The following is a 10,468-nucleotide window of genomic DNA, read 5'->3' as shown; positions in this document are numbered from 1 at the left end:
AGAGAGAGAGAGCTGAGAAGAGAGCTGGAGAGAGAAGAGAGAGAGATAGGAGAGACTGACACGAGAGAGAGATGAGAGGAGAGAGATGGAAGAGAGGAGAGAGATGGAAGAAGCAAAAAGAAGAACGAGAGAGAGAGAGAGCAAGAGAGAGAAGTAAGAAAGAGAGAGAGGAGAGAGAGAGATGGGAAGAGAGAAGAGAGAGAGATGGGAGAGAGAGAGGAGAGAGAGAGAGAAGAGAAGAGGAGAGAGAGGGAGAGACGAGAGAGAGAGGAGAGAGAGATGGGAACAGAGCGAGAGGAGCGAGGATGGAAGAGAGTGTGATGAGAAGGTGTGTGTGAGTGTGTGTGTGAGCCTACGTAGAGAGAAAGGGGATCATGACAGTACGTCAGAGCAGCACTCTAAATTAGGATGGGGCATCGGTTCGGCGGCAGATTCTGCTGACAAACCGTCATCCTCGGGCGACCAGGATCGCACGATGCAGGGAGGAAGAAAGGCTTCTGGGGGACGCATGAGCAGGTATGAGATGGAGGAGAGTGTTAAGAAACAGGGACTACAACTCAAGGTTAAAACAAAGTACTTTTAAATATCTTTCCATACAAGTCTCCTCCCCTTCTGGCCAATGATCTCATTCTAAAAGTACCACATAGGGGGTAACCTACTGTATAAGTTCACTACCAAAGAAGGAACAAAGTACAGGAGGGATGTTGGAGAGACTTGGGACATGGACTCAACACAGCACAGCAAGATCACCATCACAAATCTATACAATAATATCAAAACAGAGAAACGTCATCCACCTCCATCTCACAACCACATCTTCCACCATCCTCATAGAGCAGCGTGTCGTTTAGTGGCTGCCAGGCAGATATCAAGGACATAACAGCATTACCATTCAACGCTTTAGAAGAGGGCCTACTCTCTCTCTGCCATCCTGAAGAACCACCACTGACACAGAGTTCACTAAATAACTAGAGAAGCTCATTACTGGCCAGGAAAGTGAATTACAGGCTAGCCAACCAACCCACGCTAGTCAGGTCCGTGCTCTGCTCTGCCCGCCAACCAGATGGCTAATTAAGCCCAGAGATCGTCATGAACCTTAACATTAGCAGCAGTCACATAGAGGATGCAGCTCACACTATTACGGCTGGCTGAGTACTCTGTTGGATACCTGTCTGACTCACAGGGAGGGTGGATCAGTGCGTGGGTCAGTCCCTCTTCTTAAATGTAGAGTGACTGAGCAGCAAACGCCAGCCATTCTGCACAAAATGGTTTAAAATCCAGTATAGACCACAGAGAGCAAACAGAAAGAACAGTGCAAGCCTGAAAGACACAAAGGGATGCAAATAAATAGGAGAATATCAATGGGGGAGAGGAAATAAGGTGAGGTTAAAATGGTAATTGTGGCCATTTTTCACACGGGGAGCGGAGCGCGTCGGTCAGACGGGTATCCCTGACAGAGACGCTTAGTTAATATGGAGGCGTCCCCCGGGAGCTCGTTAGCTAGACAGAGGAACGGAACGCACGTCGCTCACACTCAAACCAATCAGGACACATACATGGCCCGGGCATCCCTGGGTTCTGAGAGGATGATTAATAGAGGGTGTATACAGACTGCTGTCTGCTGGGCACAGACAGGCAGCCAGAGCCTGGTCTAGTAGGGATTCCACCACTCACTACCAACCACAGGTCACATGACCCTGTCCCCCCTCACTGTCTGTCAGACACACAGAGCAGAGGACTCAAGGACCACAGATTTCTTAGAGCAAAATGTTAAATGTCACACTGGAAACCAGGTAAATACATCTATAGAGTTCACTTTGCTTGTGGAAATAGCTAGCTATGCATTTTGGATCCAGCTGTTAACTCAAAACCACTTTGTTTAATCCGAGCGACTCTGTGATATATCCTCTCAACTGAAGACCTTCGAGAATTGGATGCCTGACTATGGTTGAGGGCTAACCTACTGTAGGTACCTTCTGTGTGATGGTGGTGTGGTAACCTACTGTAAGTACCTTCTGTGTGATGGTGGTGTGGTAACCTACTGTAGGTACCTTCTGTGTGATGGTGGTGTGGTAACCTACTGTAGGTACCTTCTGTGTGATGGTGGTGTGGTAACCTACTGTAGGTACCTTCTGTGTGATGGTGGTGTGGTAACCTACTGTAGGTACCTTCTGTGTGATGGTGGTTTGGTAACCTACTGTAGGTACCTTCTGTGTGATGGTGGTTTGGTAACCTACTGTAGGTACCTTCTGTGTGATGGTGGTGTGGTAACCTACTGTAGGTACCTTCTGTGTGATGGTGGTGTGGTAACCTACTGTAGGTACCTTCTGTGCTGGTGAAGACCTCGCCATGTGCCGTGCCCTCAGAGAGAAGGGCTGTGGCGTCCCCGGGAGACGTCCGGTCGAAGGTCAGGGTCCCTGACGTGGTGATCTGGCCTGACGGAGACACTGTGACTGGAGTGCAGAAAGAAGACAAAGACAACGCATTGATTGATTTCAGAATAAAAACATTTGATTGCTTTATATTGTCCCCAACTACAGGGTCAGTGGGACTTGGGAACAACTTTTTATAAGACAAGATACATTGTGTCATGTCATACATATATATTATTATTTATTTTACCTTTATTTAACTAGGCAAGTCAGTTAAGAACAAATTCTTATTTACAATTACGGACAGGGGACAGTGGGTTAACTGCCTTGTTCAGAGGCAGAACGACATTTTTTTTTTTACCTTGTCAGCTCGGGGATTCGATCTAGCAACCTTTCGGTTACTGGCCCAACGCTTTAACCACTAGGCTATACGGCCAATAGAGCTGTGAATCATCTAAAATAAAAACTGGTCTCAGAACATTGACAGCCAAAAACAATGCAATGTCATAAAGATATGGTCCAATATGCAGTAGATCTAAAACAAATGTGGAAACTATTATATTGGTAATAAAACTATTCAAAAGACGTACGAGTCTGTTTTGGTAGAGAGCAGGATAGAAATCAATTGCCTCAACACAGCAACTGAAGATAAACAAAAGGAAACAGACTCACTATAACCATGGTAAGTGATAAGAAAATATGGAGCTGGATTGAGGCACAAACAAAGCTTTATTTCCCCTGGGACAATGTTGCTCTCAATGGCTAGCTCAGTAGTAGTCCAACTTGTGAAAAACTGGTGTCCCCGCTGAACGAGGCCTAATTTTTGGGCCAGAAATTCTGGAAACCCCACCCCAAATCTAATGCCAGCATTACAGTCTGTACATTTTCATTTTCATGTCAATAAATGCACATACTCAATAGAAATCTATTTTCTAAATTATCTTTCTCAAAACCATTTGTATATTGTCTTCTGCACTCTCAATTCCCCCAAATCTGCACTCTCAATTCCCCCAAATCTGCACTCTCAATTCCCCCAAAACGGTGCCAACAGCTACCCCTGGTCCCATTTTGACAAGGTAATCACAGATGATGACCGAGCAGGATTGACTTTGTCTTCTGTCCTGTGCTTTGACTCGTCTGTAACACATATTTAAAGACTTCCCTCTGAATGACGGGACCCATGTGTCATTCAAGAGGTTAAGGGGAGGACGTCAGAACGTCTGTCTGTGGTATCTGAAGAGTATGTGAGTTTAAAGTTGTATTAGTCATCTTCTTCTTCTGTCCTAGTAGACTCATTTAGCTGTGTATTTGTGTGTGTGTGTGTGTGTAACTCACATGTTGCCCCCGGTGCCAGTGTGATGTTCTTGGGCGGTGGGAGGGGGAGGTCCTTCTTCTCTGGAGTGGTCGGCTGCTCGTTCTCCTTCTTGCGTCTCTTGTAAGGAACAAAGAGTCTGACCGGGCCAGTCTGGACCAGAAGGAAAGGGGAAAGTAGAATCACAGACAACAGGGGAAACCAAAGTCTGAAGCATCCGTTTAGAGACGAGAGAAAGTCTAGTGGCGGAGATGAGAGAAAGTCTAGTGGCGGTGATGAGAGAAAGTCTAGTGGCGGTGATGAGAGAAAGTCTAGTGGCGGTGATGAGAGAAAGTCTAGTGGCGGTGATGAGAGAAAGTCTAGTGGCGGTGATGAGAGAAAGTCTAGTGGCGGTGATGAGAGAAAGTCTAGTGGCGGTGATGAGAGAAAGTCTAGTGGCGGTGATGAGAGAAAGTCTAGTGGCGGTGATGAGAGAAAGTCTAGTGGCGGAGATGAGAGAAAGTCTAGTGGCGGAGATGAGAGAAAGTCTAGTGGCGGAAAGTAGGAGAAGATGGAGCCAGATGAAAACTTGCCTACATTCTGCTAATTTTCTCATCGATTAAACATTCAATCTCAATACAGTTTTTCGTTACCAAAATTTGAATATTTTACAAACAGAGTGCACTAACTTTTATAGACTTCGCCCTTTGCAAAGGTCTCAAGAAATTGCGTAGTTTAGGAGTGCAAGGGCGAATTGAGTTATAGAGTACCACAGTATGTGGTCATAATATCCATAAAACCTAGCGGTCAAACAAGGAAAGGGTTCCAATAGTTTTACAATAATTACATTTATCCCATAGGGGATTTTAGATACATGATGAGCTGGATGAGACTCCTGAATCGAGGCAAAGGTAAAAATCTCTGGATTAACCATCTAATGTTAGCTAAATGTAGTAATGAATACATTTAAATTAATGTACAATTCTGTGAACTGTCTTATGCAACTTTTAAATTGACACAATACCTGTCAGCAAAGGTGCCAGCTAGAGATGATGTGCAGGAGCTTGCAGGGATTTGTAGTCTTACATGACGTCTACTTTGATGCTAATTTGCATTTTCGGATCTGAGCGTCAAGAGATCAATATATTGATAAAAGTCAACTTGTCCGAAAGAGATTTAAATGGTTATCAAAACACAGCCCATATTTTCAGTGTTTCTAAAATTCCCTATGGGAAAAATGAATGAATGGTGGACAAACAATTGGAACCATTTCCCTGTTTCACTGCTAGGTTTTATGGGTATTATGACACTTCCACTGTAGGGCCCTATTGCACACGCGCACTTCAGAGTGGGCGTTCCCTAACAGAAATATGCAAATACATGCTAAAACACGCCAATAGAATCTTGCTAGCTCGGGCTTTGCTCTGCCCACCTCCTTGCTTCTTCTGCCCACTGCTTAATTTGCTCCCATTGGAAAAGACACCAATGACAAATCTTGGATTAGTTGCCAGTATCTTTGGTATAATGATTAGTCAGCAATAGTCGTGGTGGAAATAATATGTGATCAGTTTTTCCCACACCTTCGAGAACTGTTGGTCAGCTTAATTAGTTTCAGTAACAATAAGTAAAAAACAGTTAGCAGTTCTATAACAGTAACGCTTACAGGCAGCTGAATGTTCTGTTTCATGTGATCAACAAAGTTATGAAAGATTGCATTTGATGCAGATGGCAAAAGCAGCTGTGAAACAAAATATATGTTGTCCTGTAGGAAACAATTTCTCCCCTTATCTTGCAAACAATAAACCAGTCCCCCAGAGTCTATACTTTATGTCTGCCAGCCCAGGAACCCGCTATAGTCAGGATCAGAGGAACAACTATCACACACTTAGCAGAGACACAAGATTGGCTCATTATTGTTTGTATTATGGCTGGCAATGCATGTCATAAATAAATGGTACATACCATATTAATGTTCTCCCCTGCGTAAGATGGACTATCCTTGGTACACTAGGGGAAAATATAAGACAAAGAGAATGTGATTGGACAAAACGTAAAATGAGAATTTCACAACCAGGCCTTTAGAAGTGATGACCAATGTCTGTCTACATGTCATGCAAACCACACACTGAGAGCCTGTACTGAGCAGTTGTGTTTGTTACACCTATACCCTTGTGGCGTCCTATCCCTAGAGCTACCGGCATGTTCAAAAGACATTCATTCACTGACATCTTTGTCTCTGTAAAGTCAATTAACTCACCAACGAGAGGTCGTCACAGCAGGCCGCACAAGTGCAGGACGCGGCATGGGGGTTGAGGATGCGCTCCTGAGAAACCAATCATATGGCTGGTTACTAAACAATTATATATATATATATATATACATATCCTTAATTATATACAGTGGGGCAAAAAAGTATTTAGTCAGCCACCAATTGTGCAAGTTCTCCCACTTAAAAAGATGAGAGAGGCCTGTAATTTTCATCATAGGTACACTATGACAGACAAAATGAGAAAAAAAATCCAGAAAATCACAGTGTATGATTTTTTATGAATTTATTTGCAAATTATGGTGGACAGTTCCATCAGAGCCGGTCACAGCTGACAGACTGTGGCCTGAGTGGACTGGCTTGCTCACCTGGATTAGGCACTGCAGGGGACGGCCTGCATAGCGGATGCTTCTCTTCCAGTCCTTGCTGCTCGCCCGGCCAGACATGCCCTCAAACTCAGTGGGCGTGTACCAGTGGTTGCTGTGCTTGATGCAGCGTCCCTTTCCACCTGGTTGTCAGTCGATTGGACAGGCAGCAGAGACAAGACAACACGGCCGCAATTATTTACATGGAGATGGACATGCATAGTTAATTATTTAGACTATCCTAGCCCCTTCATTCACCATATCCCATGTATTCTCAAGTTGAGGGAAGAAAATCTGTAATCTGTCAAACATGGCTTTTAGCAGCTGGATTTGTTAAAACAATCAACTCCAGAGAACCACCCCTATTCCGCCACTCCTCAACTTTGTCAACAAGTTCACACATTTATTTCTCCAGGCTTGATACTTCAACTACAGGCCATCAGGGTGGCTGCGGTTTCCAGCCAGGGCTGAGGAAAGCTGTCCTCATCTTCAAACCAAGAGCTCCACCTTGTGGCCCAACTAGCCCTACCTGAGCCCAGTCTGTTCTTGTACAACATGCCACTGGTGTTCCTGCAGCGCACTGGCAGCTCGTTGTTGTACACAGATGGATCCCAGTTGTACTTGGAGCCATCTTTCTCCTGCCCTGGATTCATTGGGGTGGGGGGAGTCTGGGGGGCTGGGGACAACACACAACACTGAAGTTACAGAGACACCTGAAATGTATTTCAGATAGCCTGACGACTCACTAAATTCTTCCGCTGTTCTGTCATTCACTACATACTTTAGTCTGAGACTGCCATCATTGAAGTCATTTGTAGTGAGGGGGGAGCATGAGGGGCGTTGTACAAAACAAAGTCAACAGCAATCGGATCGTCTCTAACCAATCAGAGTATTAAAGCCAATGACACATTTTCAAACCGCTGTTTTACCAACTTGTTTTCTGACTCTGGCCCAACCCATTCGTTTCTGGACCAATCAGACGGCCCTGAATGTGTTCGCATTCAGTGAAGGGTTGGGAAGGTACTCAGATAGACTCATTGGGGAGAAGAAAGTAACGTCCTTGGGCGTGGCGTAGCATTTGGCCAGAACAAGGAGTCTGGTGGCCAGGCAATATTTTAGCGGCCATATACAGATTTAGACATTTAATTTATCCTGTCTTGGTTAGGCATCTCTGGAATATAAGCACACAGGTCAAGGCAGATGCTGCTATCTATTGGCTACAAGTCCATTACAACAACTTTCCCAGCACAGTAATGATAGGTGATGGTAGGAATTTTATACAATACTTTCTATGAAAAGTATCATACAAAATACAGGTCAAGAGCCCATTGAGATTCCCTGGTGCATACCAGAGGACATGGCGGCTGCAGCGTTCTTCAGTCCTGTTGCGTCCACTATTCCTTCAGTATGAACCACTATCAGAGTGGCCTTCTGGGGATTGAGACCGTCGCCAATCTGTAGGGTGGTCCTGCCAGTCTGTCATGTGATGGAGGATCAGAGAGAAACATTACATTGCACAGTCTGTGCTGCTGGGTAGGTGACATATGAGTCTAGCTTTCCACGGTCTGTTTCTTTTCAGATTAGTTGTTGGAAAATCTGACACAAATGTGGTCCTATAGTCTAGACGATATACGCCTAGTGAGTGGTCCTATAGTCTAGACGATATACACCTAGTGAGTGTTCCTATAGTCTAGACGATATACACCTAGTGAGTGGTCCTATAGTCTAGACGATAGACGCCTAGTGAGTGGTCCTATAGTCTAGACGATATACGCCTAAGTGTGTGGTCCTATAGTCTAGACTATATACGTTATGACTATATATAGTCTAGACTATATACGTTATGACTATATATAGTCTAGACTATATACACGTTATGACTATATATAGTCTAGACTATATACACGTTATGACTATATATAGTCTAGACTATATACACGTTATGACTATATATAGTATAGACTATATACGTTATGACTATATATAGTCTAGACTATATACGTTATGACTAGATATGTTAAATACTCATGTTGGACTCTAGTGTGGCAGCTGTCAACATCAACATTTGAGTCATTTAGAAAACACTCTTATCCAGAGTGACTTACAGTAGTGAGTGCACACATTTTCGTACTGGTCCCCCGTGGGAATCGAACCCAAAACCTTTGCATTACAAGTGTCATGCTCTACCAACTGAGCTACGCAGAAACAATACAAATCCACTAGTAGGCCTAGACCACAAGATATTCAGATCCAAAATGACCAACATGTGAGAACTTACAAGAACATGCTCTGGTATGGAGGCTGAGGTGGCAGTGAACACATTGTCCTCGGCTGCTTGGACATCCCCCACAGTGACTGTTGTGACTTCTGTTGTGAGAGATCACATGTTGAAATAGTCAAGTGCACTCTACCTACATGACTGGCTTGTCTCTCTTTGTAGTAGATCTCACTATGTGAATCACATTAGTTTTGATGTATTTATTTTTTATTTAAGGTGGCCATGATGGTATGAGGGCCAGATTGGGAATTTAGCCAGGACCCCGGGGTTAACACCCCTATTCTCACAATAAGTGCCATGGGATCTTTAGTGACCACAGAGTCAAGACACCCTTTAACATCCCATCTGAAAGACTGCACCCTATAAAAGGACAATCACTGCCCTGCAGCATTGGGATATTTCTTTTTAGGGACCCAAGGAAAGAGTGTCTCCTACTGGCCCTCCAACACCACTTCCAGCAGTATCTGGTCTCCCATCCAGGGCTACCAGGACCAACCCTACTTAGAATCAGAGGTAAGCCAGCAGTGGGATGCAGGGTGGTATGCTGATAGATGATTTGATAGGGAAACAAAAACAAGGACTGTGCCCAAATATTTGAATACCAAATATTATGTATAAAACTGGAAAGATGGGCGTCTTGCAATATTACCTGTATTTTACCTAACGTTAAATACAAATATCTCCGGAAAATAACATGTTTGGAGGTACATGTAAGGGGCTATGCTCATAATCAAATGTATAAATTAGCTAGTTCATGCATTTCAAAATGGGTAACGGTACTATAGCTAATGCAGCTGAATTAGGTTAAACTGGTTGATTTAGCTAGCTAGCTAACCTGTTTGTGTTTGCCTATGTGTCTAGTATTGTAACTAACAGTACTAGCACAGATGAAAGGGAGTTAGCTAGGAAACATAATGTGTTACTTGCTAACGAGCTAAAACAGGTGTAGCTGGCATTTAGCTAGCTTGACGAGTATCAGTAACGTTAGCTGGCTGCAGTCTCAAACTTGCCTGCAAAAGCTGTCTCGGCATCGTCAGAGTTCGGCAAGGACTCGGTCCCAATCTCGATGTTCCCCGGTTCTCCCATTACTGTCATCGTGGTGACTTCGGCCTCCGACTCAGTATCCGAATCCACCCCCTCCTCCACCGGCTCTCCGGCAGCGTCTATGGACTCCTCGTCCAACACTAGTCCCTTCGTTGCCGAGTCCGTCTCGTCCATTTTCCTATGTCTAACGATTTACGCCGAATTTGACCGGAAAATAATCGGAGAATATGGGACCGACCCGATTATATTGTGTTGAGCATAAACCGCTCATGCACTGGAATAAAATAATAATAATTTGTGCCGTCGATTCAATTATTATTTCAAACCAAATGTATTAAAACGGTGAGAAATGGCGTCTTACCTTCGTTGTCTTTACGCTTTTCGGTCAAGTCTCACAGGAAGGAGATGCAGCGGAAATTACCGAAACAAAACGACGTCACACGAATCGACGCTCAAATCTCGTTTCAGTTTTACACCACTAGGTGGTACTATACACATGAGAATAGAAATTGTAAAACGTTTATTGAACCTTTATTTAACCAGGTAGGCTAGTTGAGAACAAGTTCTCATTTGCAACTGCGACCTGGCCAAGATTAAGCATAGCAGTTCGACACATACAACAACACAGCGTTACACATGGAATAAACAAACATACAGTCAATAATACAGTAGAAAAAAAGAAAACAAAAAGTCTATATACAGTGAGTACAAATAAGGTAAGATAAGGGAGTTAAGGCAATAAATAGGCCATGGTGGCGAAGTAATTACAATATAGCAATTAAACACTGGAATGGTAGATGTGCAGAAGATTAATATGCAAGTAGAGATACTGGGGTGCAAAGGAGCAAGATA

At 43.9% G+C, this 10,468-nt stretch overlaps 1 protein-coding gene across 4 annotated transcripts in view; it reads right to left on the bottom strand.

The window, feature by feature from the left end:
- The window catches only part of deaf1 (DEAF1 transcription factor), a 20,948-nt gene extending 10,928 nt beyond the window's left edge, over positions 1 to 10,020 (bottom strand). The window contains exons 1-9 of one of the 4 annotated variants that reach the window (XR_002256271.2): positions 9,583 to 10,020; positions 8,573 to 8,661; positions 7,644 to 7,770; positions 6,824 to 6,970; positions 6,298 to 6,437; positions 5,921 to 5,986; positions 5,626 to 5,670; positions 3,708 to 3,837; positions 2,316 to 2,453 (exon numbers count right to left, since the gene is read on the bottom strand). Coding sequence is in view for 2 of the 4 variants with exons in the window: in XM_020492359.2 (XP_020347948.1) it covers positions 2,316 to 2,453; positions 3,708 to 3,837; positions 5,626 to 5,670; positions 5,921 to 5,986; positions 6,298 to 6,437; positions 6,824 to 6,970; positions 7,644 to 7,770; positions 8,573 to 8,661; positions 9,583 to 9,790 (1,090 nt within the window). In the remaining 2 variants the exon portion in view is untranslated. The remainder of the gene's footprint in view (positions 1 to 2,315; positions 2,454 to 3,707; positions 3,838 to 5,625; positions 5,671 to 5,920; positions 5,987 to 6,297; positions 6,438 to 6,823; positions 6,971 to 7,643; positions 7,771 to 8,572; positions 8,662 to 9,582) is intronic. The other 3 variants (XR_004211160.1, XM_020492360.2, XM_020492359.2) reach the window with 3 other exon arrangements.
- Between the last annotated feature and the right edge of the window lie 448 nt (positions 10,021 to 10,468).

This window comes from Oncorhynchus kisutch, linkage group LG10, assembly GCF_002021735.2.
Source record: "Oncorhynchus kisutch isolate 150728-3 linkage group LG10, Okis_V2, whole genome shotgun sequence".
In the NCBI taxonomy this organism is placed as follows: domain Eukaryota; kingdom Metazoa; phylum Chordata; class Actinopteri; order Salmoniformes; family Salmonidae; genus Oncorhynchus; species Oncorhynchus kisutch.
Note: the sequence above shows the minus strand (reverse complement) of the source record. Positions and strands in the feature narration are given on the sequence as shown.